Here is a 13,377-nt window from a genome sequence, read left to right as displayed (position 1 = left end):
CAGTTTTATTTGTGGACCTAAAATATGATTTCTTTAATATATGGGAAAGGATGTCCCAATTTTATTTCGGGGTTGGTCCCTACTCTCACTCAGATAAATAACTCACTCTAATCCATTAAGTGTTGAGCATAAGAAACTTAAGGGTGTGATAAGAAGATGGTAGACAAGATCAACACAAAAGATGAAGCTGTGAAGAGAACAAACGTAACACTAACCCCCTTTGTTCTTGTTCATATAGACTCATTGATCTCCATGATTAAACTTCCGCATCTGGTTAAATTTATCAACATTGGCGCATTAAATAGATAAGCACGTTGCCCCCCAAGGTCCTCCTGATTGATATGGTATCACTCAGTCCAATTCGTGGAACTTTACCTGATCGATCATCATCAACCTTTTGAATATATGCATAATTTATAGAAATACATAATAATTACCCTACATATATATAAAATAACCCACTTAAATTACTAAGTAGGAAAAACTAACACTACCTCAAAAGCCTCTCGGCCTGCAGCCAACATATTTGACTCCACAAACGATAGAACTTGTCTTGATCATCTAATAGTACTCGAACACTTATTAATGGAAGAATCCCACTATCATTTCCGGACTTCCGGTACTAAGACTTTTTTTTTTTTTTCCTCATTTTTTTGAAGAGTTAGTGGAAGTCCTTTGACATCTCCACGTAAGCAAAGAGACAAATTCAATGGATTCTCTCTCTCTCTCTTAAACCCATGCACTACAAATACACCTTCAAGGTTCGATGCAAACTCAAGCCATATACAGATTTGAAACAAATATTGTGTTTCAGTTCCTTCCTCTGTACATTTCTTGTTCTTGTGGTCATTCAAGTCAGAGTTGAAGCATGGAAGAAGATAAGCTACGTTTGGCACTCAGAATAGCTGGTACATATATATACATATATACATATATACGAGGTTGGATCAGGTTTTTTTTTTGTTTGGGAGGGCGGGGTAGGGGAATTGAGAGCTTTTATATATTTTTCTTTAGGGGGGAACTGGGGAGGGGGTGAGGTAACTGCCAGGAGACTTGAACTCGAGATCACCTGGTGAACATGGGCATGAGGTTGGATATATCAGGTTCTTGTACAAAAATCATTTCTTGTACAGCCTTAACCGCACAGATGGAATCCAAGAGAGTGAGTGTATTCTATCTGTGTGACTAAACCCGCACAAGAATAGTTCGCGTACGAGAACCTAATCTGCCCTCCATATATACCCCTGTGTTTGTCTATTTTCTTAACCCATGCATGGCCATCTTCTTTGCACCAAATTAATACATGAAATGTGTGTTTTGTATGTCTTGCAGGGAATGTGACTTCTGTGCTACTTTATGCAGCTCCCATGTAATTAATTAAACTCATCTTAATTAACCACTAACCTATATATAATCTTGTTACTTACATGTAAATTTTTATTTTTTTTTTTATTTTTTTTTTGACAGAATAACTTTCAGAAGGGTGATAAGAAAGCAAAGCACCGAGGGATTTTCTTGTGTCCCTTATGTTGTTACTCTAATGACTACTATATTGTACTTTTGGTATGGTTTGCCCATTGTTAGCTACAAGTGGGAAAATATCACTGTTGTCACCATTTGTGGTGTAGGGGCACTGCTTGAGTCTTCCTTTGTTCTCATTTATTTTTGCTTTGCTTCACCAAAAGGAAAGGCAAGGCTTCTACCTCCCAAATTCTCCCTCAAGATTAATCATAATAAAATCTTAATCATAATGTAATATAGAATATTAACCATAAAATTTTCAAAAATGCAGAGAATTGTTATTCTAATGGTGGTCGGTCTGATCATAGTGATCTCGATCACCATATTAGTCTCGGCGTCCATATTGCGTGATCACCATCACCGGAAGGTTTTTGTAGGGAGCATTGGACTTGTGGTCGCTACCGCGATGTATGGTTCCCCGTTGGTGGTTGTGGTTAGTACTCTTTCTATCATCACTCATTTCACTAATTTTTATACATCTTCTTAAGTATATCTCATTTTACTCCTAATTCCAAAATGAAACATGTATTGCAACTAAAAACTTATAGTGACAAGCTATATTTTAAAATTGTGGGTGAAGAGAGAATCTCTTAATCCAAGGGATCTGACCCTCAAATTCAACTAAAAAAAGGATATTTCGGACCTTTGCAAACTAAGTTTTTATGGAATTTAGCATTTCTCACCAGAGGATCGATCCGGTGACTTAAAAGTTAAAACTGCTCAAAACAATTAATAAAAAAAGATAATCTTTTTAACCCCTTATGAGTTCCCTGCCCCGGCCCAGTTCCCCAGTGCTATTAACAAAGGGGGCACAATGACCACCTTACCCCTGCTTGAACACTCTGCCCCGGTGAGGTCCACCCCCCTTTTTAAAGGCACTAGGGAACTGGGCCGGACAGGGAACTCGAAGAGATAATTTTCTTACATACATCAAATTTCAATTATGCCCCCAAGTTGAAAAATAACAGTCTCTCTCTCATTGCAGAAGCAAGTGTTACAGACAAAAAGCGTGGAATTCATGCCGTTCTACTTATCCTTATTTTCATTCCTCAGCAGTTCACTCTGGGGACCATATGGACTATTGGGCCATGATCCTTTCATTGCGGTAAATATATTTTTTTTAATTATATGAGCTCAAGCAACTATTTTTCTTCTTCTTAATTAATTGGGCTTTATATGGAAGATAGTAATTGAAACTTTCTAAGAAAATTCTCAAACTTTTTTTTTTTTTTTGGCAGCTCCCAAATCTATTGGGTTCACCCTTAGGCTTCTTCCAGCTTGTGATATACTGCATTTACCGGAAAAGGAGAACTCACCAAAAACCGATCAGCGAAATTGATTTAGAGAAGAATGGTAGGGAAATTGAATTCCAGCAACAAACTATCACAAACTTATACAAATATAGGAATAGATTTTGGGTCTAAAAACGCATTTTGAAATCCAATTCTTTTATCTTTTCTTGGTTCAAAATGCGTTCTGGACCAAGAATCTATTTCGATAATGCATTTTAAATTTTTAATCCTCTCTAATTCCCTAAACTGTGTAGTACAACAGCTAGGGGGTGGAGATTTCGACACATGGCAGCTCAAACATCCAATGGTCCGAGCTCATTGACAATTTTGTTTTAGATATATTATAAAATATATTTTGATATTTATATAAAGATAATTAAGTGATATAATATATTTTATTATAATGTTATTATGTAAAATTAATAATTTTTTTTCTCTCCAACCCAACCTAGCCCATGTATCTCCCTTCCTCTCTCCCTAATCAGGGTCAATCAGGATCAACCCGACCAGACCTTGACTCAGGGCCAGGATTGGCTAAGGGAACTCAGGGTTGGGCTTGGGTTTTAAATGCCCGGCCCAACCAACCCTGTTGCAGCCCTAGTACATACCCAATTAATACTTGTTTGGACTTTTTTTTTCAAATAGAGGCCTTATTGAGATATCCTTTTTATACTTTTGAGTTTTGACAGGTGAAATTAAAAAGAGTAATCAGTCCAACTGAAGCTGAGAAGCGCTTGAGTTTTTATTATGTATCAAAATAACAGTCACACTGAATAGTGCTAGTAATTTTCGTACTTTAAATTTCTCTCTTTTTTTCTTCTTCATGGCAATTAATTATGAGATTACCTGAATGTTTACAAGCAATGGATCCATCAAAGAGAGTTGCTTGCATTTGATAAGATCTTGTTACTTGTATGAATTAAAACATTTACCTAATTAATTTTTCTATTGAAGGATGAAGACAAGTTCTCTTTATATTCTTTTTCTGTTTTAAGATTAATTCCTATAATACAAAATTTCAAAAAAAAATTAACTTAAACCCTTAAGATCAAGTTTCCTTCATCCATGGTGTAGAGAGAATCTCTCAATCCACAAGTTCTGGTGATTGGATGATACTCAGGAAGGGTATTTTGGACTGTCAACAGTAGGGAGATGTAATGATGAGATTAGATGGTAGGACACTATTCCAAGAGTCCCTGCTGAGAGTCACAACTCATGGGTGAAGAGAAAATCTCTTCATCCATGGTAATGAAAAACTTTCACGAACAGTAAAGTTCATTTCCACATTTTAGTTTTTTTCCTGCACAATACTACACAGATTCCATTGCCCAAAGATGCTCGCACGTGTAGCCCATAATAGAAGTAATGCTCTACATAGCCTACTCCAAGGAAATCCTACCTCCTCTTGGTAATTCTTACTCCACATGGGGGGGATGGTGGGATGTGGAAATGTCTTACCTTTTATTAGGGGAAAACAACCCTAATTGAGTTGGCTACTTGGCTGCATCACTCAGAAGTTTCTCCCAGAGAAATTAATCTCTCCAAATATTCATTTTGGAGATGAGACCATGCACAGTGATCCTTAACAATAATAATAATAAACAAAGTAAAAAGTGCTACATAATTTGTATACAAGGGGACCCACATGATCATGTACTACATAGCAGTGCTAGTCATTTTCTGTATGGTCTCATTCATACTTCCATTCACGCAGCTTCTTTTCACGTTCAGTCAAACAGACACTTTACAAACCTTCAAAAAGGGTACTAGTTTAACAAAGCATTAGTTTTGTACTGATGAGGGTTATACTCTGCAGAATAAACTTGTACTGATCCACACATATTTTGGGGGGTCTATCCTAATCTAAGCTACAAAGGGATGGGGAAGGCTAAGAAAAACCAACAGATACCAACTACTACCAAGGGGGGAAGGGGTGCTTTTTCTTTTTGACACAACATGCAAAACCAGGAAAATCGATCCCTTGACCTCCTGGGGGGTATCCAGGCATGCACTCCAACCGACCAACCAAGAGATTGTTTGCTAACGAACCACACATTGAAGGCTTAAGTTTCATTTGTTTACAGAATGTGAATTTGAATGCAAATGTACTGATAAAAAATGAAACTTGAAAATAACAATAAGGCATTAAGCATACTCTCCTACTCAACCATAAGAATGCATATAAGATCTGCAGATGGAAAACTGTTAAAAACGTCAAAAGACTACACTCAAAAATACATAAAACATTTATGTCCTAACATCAAAGCACGATGGGAAACCTGAGAATCTAAGCACAAAAGCTACGAATAGTAAAGTTTTCAGAAGCATGAAGTACACAGGACAAAAAATTATAAATGGGTGACAAAAACCTTTCAGCTAAAAGGGTTAATGGAAGCAGTTGTCTTATCACTTGAAACACTTTGCATCCAACAGGGCCTCCCCCTCAAAAGGTTCTTGATCTTCAATCATCTGACTAACACGCTCCTTCTGTGCTTCATCTGTGATGTCAACTTTGGTCCACTCATATAGCTCCATGTCATAGGACTCCTCAAGCACAAACTGAGGAATCTCTGGTCCACGGAAGAGCCACAAACCCTTCACCTTGAATGGTGGCTCCGAGCCAATAACCAGCATCTTTCCAAAAGCATATTTACGAGCCAGATCCATCCTTTGGAGGAAACCACCAACCTTGTTTAGGGTGACATATGAAACAGTGTTTTCATCATTGTACTTGTAATCACAAAACCAGAGTGAGTATCCCTCAGGGTCATACATGTCCCAGAAACCTACAACAAACAGCAGGCATCATTGAGTAGACTCTTCAATGTTGTCGGGACAAAAAGGAAAGGGGTAGGACAATGAATGTAAAGACCAAACAATTTCACGAAAATTCCATTTATATTATCTAACTTGGGCAGCCAGTGAGAATAAATGAACCATCACCCAACCATGAATCCAGGCCAACTCACACAGTTCATCGAGGTTTACATATTTCATAGGACAAAACCAGGACTTTTAAGGGTGGCCAGAATAGCACAAGTAACCTCTTTATACATGGTTAAGTTTGCCACTTGAAGACTGCCCCAAACTGTTTTACATATTAATTTTCTGCTCTAGACACAGGATGGCACACACACATGCACATGGAAAGAAAAAATCTGGTTATAGGTTTAAATGGAACTGGATCATCACCTGAGCCCAGGTCACTTGTGACAACCCTGAAGGTAACCTCTAGTGATTGGCTTTCCAATGGGGGAAAGAAACTAAACTCCATTCATTGCAAAAATATATTAGGCTATAGTAAGAGAAGTGAAATTTTTATCAGCATAATTTACTATCTTAATGGCAATTCTTTTTGCAATTCTATTTCAACTAGCATTCCAAAGACACTGCAGGTCATTTTGTAGCTCAAGTACTATTAAGTGAGAAAATAGAAATTTTCACCCAAAAAAAAAAAATAAAGAAAGCATTTGGCATGAAAAACTGTAATATGTTTTCTACATCTCCTATAGATAAGAACTAGAACTCTAACCAGCCTTAAAGGGTGCTTTTCTAATATACAAAGGTTACCATTAGTATCAGCTAAATAAATTGAAACATTGTTGGCTATAAATATTAATTTTCAGATAGCAACTAGCATGTAAGCAGGTTTAACCAACACCATGCCCAACACTCCTAACTATTGATTGCAATTTTTACAAGGGCAAGGTACATGAGACAGGGGGACTACCAACAATCTTCAATACCAAACCCCCAGCCTTTTTAAAGGCCAAATCACATGCCTAAGCATTAAGGGCAGGCAGGGCCATACAACAGTTTAACAGTAGCATTAATCCCTAAGAAAATGTGCATTTTGCTAAATTATTAAAAATTGCACCGTGAATCCAACAATCTTTATGTAAACTAGATATTTTATTATCAGGGTGTAGTTCTGAGACCATCAGTTGTTACAAGACTGGATTACAGGATGGTGGGATAGCTAAATCTTCCTAAGAATGATGCAATATTTATTGTTATTGCCAATCTAAGTCTTGGCATATGCAGGAGTAAGGAGAAAGACCTGTCCCTTCCATGAGGTTTTACAAAGTTTCTCCCCCCCCCCTCTGTTTCCTTTTTGGTGTAATCTTGATGCTACAGGTTCAAGGAAATATTATGATTTTTAAATAGAAAAGATCATGGGTAGACCGAACCACTATACAATTTCAATGCTTAGAAAGTCTTATTGAATCCTTTCTTCCAAGACAAGTATGGCCTCAGGCTCAAAGAACACATTTTAGGGAGTCTCTGCTGGTAGCTCATAAATTAAAACTGGGACAAACTGCTTATCCAAAAGGGCTTCCTTCAACCTTGGGGTTCCAGATCTAGTATTTTTCAAATGGAATGTGATCAGACTAAGGATTTAATGCACCAGTAACAGATGAGCTGACTGATCCAATCCCGGTTTCAGAAATGATCAGCAGTCCTACCATATTTACTTCTTTTTCTTTATATTTTACTGAAATTTTACGGATCTGGATCCAAATTTGGCAATGGTCAGGGCTGATCAGATCCTCAATTCCGATTCTAATCTTTCAATCAGCCAGCCCTTGCAACCTGCCAAAATTAGCATCACCCTTCTATATGATTCCTCTATAAAAGGTCAAAACAATCCTTCCATGTTTCATTTGGAATCTTTCACTACATGTGAAATTGGATCCCTATTTAGTACACAATTTATATCATGCACTCAAAAAAAAAAGGCATACCCGAGGCTCCCGCTAATTTGGAGTCCAGGGAGGGTCATACTGTATGCAGCCATCCCCTGCTGCTGCGTGGATAGGCTGTTTCGTTATATCATGCACTCAATGGCATCTGTAAATATAGCATTTACATATATGTTCAAATATTTACTACTAGGAAACTGCATTTCGAATACAGGCTTGACAAAATCTAGCATTCCAAGTCATTATTAAAACCGACTACAACCATATGTGTGGTCTAGGTTTTAATTAGTTTTGAAACTCTCACAGTCTACAGTACATACGGGTAGCATAAGGTACAGAAGTTTGTATAGAATATATGATTCACTGTAGAGTCTCACTATTTCATCAACTTCCATACAACACAATTTTAAAATAGTGATTGCAGAGGATGTACACATCATAGTAAGCTACAGTTTTAATCATCACAACCTAAAAGTTATTAAGTACTTCAGATACCATGTTACACAAATGCGCCAGGTCTACCCGGCAAGGATTAAAGACTGGCACCAGAATCCATATAATTCTGGGGCACTACCAGACAAAAACAATATAATTCACATACTGCAAGCGCAGGGTCAGCTGATCCAAAGGGCAAAAGCCCAATACTGCCTGCGGATTGGTCAGCCCCAGCTGAATGAAAGATTTGATCGTCAGTTTTAATTCAGATAAGGAGACCCAGATCAAAACTGAGAGATTCTTGAAACTATGGAGCTAAGTCACTAGAATATTAAAGTGACAGTATATTATAAACATATCAAGTAAATATGATTTTACTTGCAGAATAAATCCATAGAATTCTCATTTAACATATCTATCACTTGTCAACACAATGCAGCATCCTAGAGATTTTAGTGACCCCACAGCACAATCATCATTACTTGTCATGCCAGGCCACGAAGAGATTAATCAAAGCTTAAAATTCACAGGCAATACCTTTAATGGCAACCTCACGGAAGTTGGTCTTGGTGTTTGAGTACAGCCTCTTCCAATCATCCAATATCATCTTGCTAGGAGGCAATAGATCAAGGGGATTCTTTGCTTTGGGTTTTGATGCCTCTTCCTCCTCATCAGCAACTTCTGCCTTGGGCTTTGCAGGTTCTTCTTTTGCCTCTTTTTTGGGCTCATTCTTGGTCTTGGGCTTTGCAGGCTCTTTTGGCTGAGAAGGCTTCTTTGCTGACTGAACTGGTGGAACAGCTTCAACCTGCTTTACCTCACCTAAAATCTTGCGGAAATTAGGCTGGTTAACCATGGTCCAGAAGTGTCGCTCAACATGTGGAAACTCCAAGGTAAAGCTCTTAGTCATGACACGAACGAATCCCAAATGCAAGTTACAGGTCAAGATGATGTCAGCAAGAGTGACAGAATGTCCAACCAAGTAAGTGTTGGAAGCAAGATGTGTGTTCAAAGCACCAAGTGCTCTCTTCAAAGCAGAAATGGCAGACTCCTCGACCTATGTGCAGAAAAAATATTAGTCAGCAATTTATGCCATCAAGCATGTCTACTAAAAGTTACATGCAAATCAACATAAATAACGAAAATTAAAGAGCAACACTGACCGGGGGAAGATATGGCACAAATCCCAGTCGTGGGTAGAACCAACGCCCAATATTGGGGTCAATTTCAGTTGTAGCAAAATCAATCCACTGCTCAATAAGAGCCTGGTAGAAACAAAACCCAAGTTTGATAAAAGAAATGAAATCATTTTACGGACAGTACAAATGAACAATAAGCTTGAGACCCATTGAGCACTAATTAAAAAAAAATGTCCATGGAAACTCAATATCTTACATATTCGATCAAGGAAGAACCATACAGAGGGTTATCACTCTTCGAACGAGTAACTGCATTAATTAAAACAGAATTGTAAGTTTCTCTAACATTCATTGATTCAAAAATAAATCTGGCAACAGTTTCTCACCATATCGTGCAATGGCATTGCTCTCAAATACAGGACCATCAGGAGTTTCCAATACAGGAACCTGCACAACCAAGAAGCATTTTCATTTAAACTGCAATAAACACCATCCAAATAAATAATGACCGTATATTATCCAATAACAGTGGTGGTGTACCTTTCCAAGAGGGTTCATCTTGAGAAACTCAGGAGATTTGTTCGAAACACCCATCTCAAAATTCTTGGTCAATTCAACCTGGACGCCACTGTACTCTGCAGCAATAAGCGCCTTGAAGGCATTTTTGTTATTGTTCCCTGCATGCAAGACCTGCGATGTATATAAAACATATTACAAATTGGTTTATAATTTTGAAAATCCGTAAAAAATACGATTGGAAGTTCAAATTGATCATCGTCAAATGCTCATTAAATTTATTTGCTCTGCTCGCTGAGGTGCCACACTACTAGATTCCTTGAAGGACTTCTGAGATAGAATTATACCAATTTCAAGAAAGTGAGATGCTATCCCACATGAATCCATCGAACTAAATGGGCTTCTCAATCTAGCATGAAAGGCTTGAATCTCCGTTCAAGAATCATAAGACTATAACCAGAAACAGTTTGCGTTTCTCAAAGAAAAATACCAAACGTCAATCAAGGATTAAAAAACAAAACAAAACAAACATTAACTTGCAAAATCATCCAAGGATGCACGTTTAAGACATAAATGAAAAGTCGGAGAACCCATCAAAAAGAAAAGAACTAACAACATTTCATGAAAAGGGAATACGAGATGATATCTGAAACACTCACCAGAGCCATGGTTACCCTCGCCAAAGATGGTTTACAGCAGATCTGAGGAAACAGCGACTAAGGATTAATACGAATTAGCGAAAGATGAAAAGCATTAACTGATTCGCAAGAGGAAAAAAAAACCATAAGAAGAAGAAACTTGCCTCAATCAGAACAATCGTTCTTCACAAAGCCCTAGTCTTGCAGAGACGGACTAGAGCGAGGAAGAGAGGGAGCGTGCTTGTGAGAGAGAGGCCTTTATTGGAGGGTTTCCGGGATATAAAGGGGAAATGTCTGTTAGGGTTTGTGAGATGGAGAGTGAGGGTTCTGCTGGATATCCGGTTTTCAAATCTAAGCCAATGGACCACAATATTTTTGAACCAGCTTCTGCGGTCTACCCAAAGTGAAACAAATTCGTTTCGATTCCTTTTTTTATTTTTTAATATGAACACAAAGGGATTTCTTTTTTGAAGGGTGGTGGGGGATCATTATCTAGGAATGTAAATGGATCGGATTTGGTTCGGATAGTACTATATCCACATCCGCATCCGATTAGTTTTCAGACGGATTCGGATGGTGCTAAACGGATACGGACACGGATACGAATCGGATATTTTATCCGTTTACATGTAAATATAGCTTTTTGGATAGCTATAGTCTATCCGTATTCGTATCCGTTTAGTTTTCGGATGGATTCGGATAGTGTTAAACGAATACGGAAACAGATTTCGGCTATTCATTTACATCCCTGTCATCATCCTCTCAGGTTGCCTGTCCGGTATAGTTGTCTAGTTCCTCTCATAAGGGGGTGAAAATGACGTCCTAACCCCCTGCCCGAACACACTGCCGAGTGAGGTTAAGTCATCATTTTCGCCCCCTATGAGAGGAATCGGACAACCGTACCGGACAGCGAACCTGAGAGGAAAAAAATTCGGAGGTGGGGGTGGGGCAAGAGACCATTGCCTGGTTGAGTAGCCCCTGCACCAGCACGGGGCCAATGAAAGCCCACAAGGACATTAAAACAGATAGAATATTTTATTTCAAGAAAGGCTAGAAAAATAATTGGGTGTGCTCCTATGTCTAGGCATATGAGCCCTGTGACTAGGTAGCGTTCTTTCTCTCCTTCAACTTTTGGTCATATACATTATGATAGGTTCCTCCCAGTTATGGACACTTTTGGACTTTGCTACCTAGTTTTATAGAATTACATCAATACCCTTAATTTTAATTTTTCTTTAGACATCCACTCTGAGTGAAATGGCATTCCAATCCTTAAGATGGCAGAAGCAATAGGAGTTTCATGTTGGACATAAAGAAGAGGTTACAACTTATGTAGTAATCACCTTAGTGAGAAACATATTTTCCAAATAAAAGAATTCAATTCAACTAAAAGAGATGACAATTGATCTCGTTCATGTGCACCGCACATTCACCCTCCATCCCTTGAGCCTTTCCTTCCTTGCTAGATATCCCATATCCATCATCGTAGTATTGTCGCAATAATTCAAGCAGAAATTGTTAAATGTATGGGGCGTTGTTCTCTGTGCCGCAGCGCAAGCTGCGCTCAGGCACATGAGGGTGGGCACAATGACCACCCTGCCCCCTAAGTGGCAGGCCCATGTGCCTAGGCACAGCCTACTATGTGGCACAGAGAACATTCTCCCTTTTTATACACATATTATATAAGTCTAAAAGAAGAGGAAAATACTCCCCGTGGCCACACCACCTAATCCTTCTCTGGGAGTTACTCGTTAACTGTTTTGAAGAAGTTCAAACTCTCATTAATCTAAAGCCCATTTTCTAGCAAATTTCGAACCCTTGGAGGAGCCCTCTGGCTTCGGCAAAGTTAAGATCTAATAATATAAATTTACTCTTGTGCACAATAAGATTGGCACACCTACTAATTGGCTTAAACCATCAAAGTTGCAATCTGAAATAAGCATTGAATATTCCATCGATGGTATGTCAATGGTGTTCAAAAAGTCAATTGAAAATTCAGGAGGACAATCACAATCTATAGAAGTCAAATAGAGATTAGAGATCCACCGTGAAACATTATGAAGAATGATATGTGGGTTAGGCTTTTTACCACAAAAAATCACCTTGTAGGATCGAATGCAACCCAAAGGGGGGTGAATTGGATTGTAAAAAATATAATAAAATAAAACACAAAACCATAATCACACAATAGCAAACACAATCAAATAGTAATGAAATATCATATAGAGTGACATGATATTTCTTATCAAGTGTTTGACGTGAAGATTATAGTGGTTCGAATCCTCCTCGATCTTACATCTACTACCTTGATCACTTTGATGAAGGATTTCCACTAACCAAGACCCCGATTCGGCTTGAGCGGATTGAAACTGACGACTAGCTCTCAAAGACATGTTTGGGATGGTTCACATATCTCTACCTAGACTCATGCATGGATTCTATATTTTGAGATTTTGTATCGCCCCAACAGTTCATCCTCACACTTCCTTCTCCAAAAATTTAAAATTAGTTAACTCTTTATGGTTTTGGAATCACAATCTTATATTCTCTCTTTCCCCTTACCATGTAGTTCATGCTAGTTTAATTAATGTTGAGTCTTCGTGTAGATTGGATCCAAATGCCGTTGAAGATAGAAATCAATTACATCATCAGCCAAGCATTGGTTTGTGTAGGTTGAGCAGAAGTTTTAGTTTTAAAGGCGTTTAACCATCTATGGTTTTAAAGGGGTTTCACCACTCCTAGTTCAATCTCTAGTGGTGGGACTAACCTTCGTCGGAGGGTGGCTGGGCCAGGGGATGTTCGCTAGAGATGGAGTGTAGGCAAAACCCTAAATCAATTTAAGGATCTTTTCGTTTTGGAGGGGAAGAAGGTAAATAAGGGTAAAACTGATCTTAAATTAACTCACTGAAGTATAAAGGGTAAAACTGTCTTTTTAACTTTCAAAACAAACAATTTACAAACACCATAAGCCATCAAGGGGTTATTTGTAAAAGGTGAAACTAATGGGGAAGGGGTTATATATTATTATTTCAAACACCAGGGTGCATGTAATTTGCTCTTTTTTTTTCTCGTTAGTTTTGTCTTATTATAATTTTCTTTTCTTTCTGGTCAGTTTCTCGAGTTCAAATATGGCTAA

General features: G+C 38.1%; 2 protein-coding genes across 3 annotated transcripts; one reads left to right on the top strand and one right to left on the bottom strand.

The window, feature by feature from the left end:
- Positions 1-787: 787 nt before the first annotated feature.
- On the top strand, positions 788-3,605 carry LOC122654931 (bidirectional sugar transporter SWEET3-like). Its single transcript, XM_043849186.1, has 7 exons — positions 788-908; positions 1,333-1,369; positions 1,468-1,695; positions 1,762-1,954; positions 2,507-2,626; positions 2,760-2,874; positions 3,503-3,605. Exons 1-7 carry the CDS (start codon positions 869-871, stop codon positions 3,532-3,534), a joined length of 765 nt encoding a protein of 254 aa, XP_043705121.1. The 5' UTR covers positions 788-868; the 3' UTR covers positions 3,535-3,605.
- Positions 3,606-4,972: 1,367 nt separating this feature from the next.
- On the bottom strand, positions 4,973-10,513 carry LOC122653453 (elongation factor 1-gamma 2-like). 2 transcript variants are annotated; one of them, XM_043847276.1, is made up of 8 exons: positions 10,406-10,513; positions 10,263-10,304; positions 9,628-9,777; positions 9,474-9,534; positions 9,344-9,396; positions 9,112-9,213; positions 8,489-9,005; positions 4,973-5,599 (listed from the first exon to the last, which is right to left on the bottom strand). In XM_043847276.1, exons 2-8 carry the CDS (start codon positions 10,269-10,271, stop codon positions 5,220-5,222), a joined length of 1,272 nt encoding a protein of 423 aa, XP_043703211.1. In that variant the 5' UTR covers positions 10,272-10,304; positions 10,406-10,513; the 3' UTR covers positions 4,973-5,219. The 2 variants fall into 2 exon arrangements, with proteins under 2 accessions (XP_043703211.1, XP_043703212.1); XM_043847277.1 differs by having other exon boundaries at positions 10,263-10,319; positions 10,406-10,491.
- Positions 10,514-13,377: the final 2,864 nt, after the last annotated feature.

Source organism: Telopea speciosissima, chromosome 3 (genome assembly GCF_018873765.1).
Source record: "Telopea speciosissima isolate NSW1024214 ecotype Mountain lineage chromosome 3, Tspe_v1, whole genome shotgun sequence".
Lineage (NCBI taxonomy): Eukaryota > Viridiplantae > Streptophyta > Magnoliopsida > Proteales > Proteaceae > Telopea > Telopea speciosissima.
Note: the sequence above shows the minus strand (reverse complement) of the source record. Positions and strands in the feature narration are given on the sequence as shown.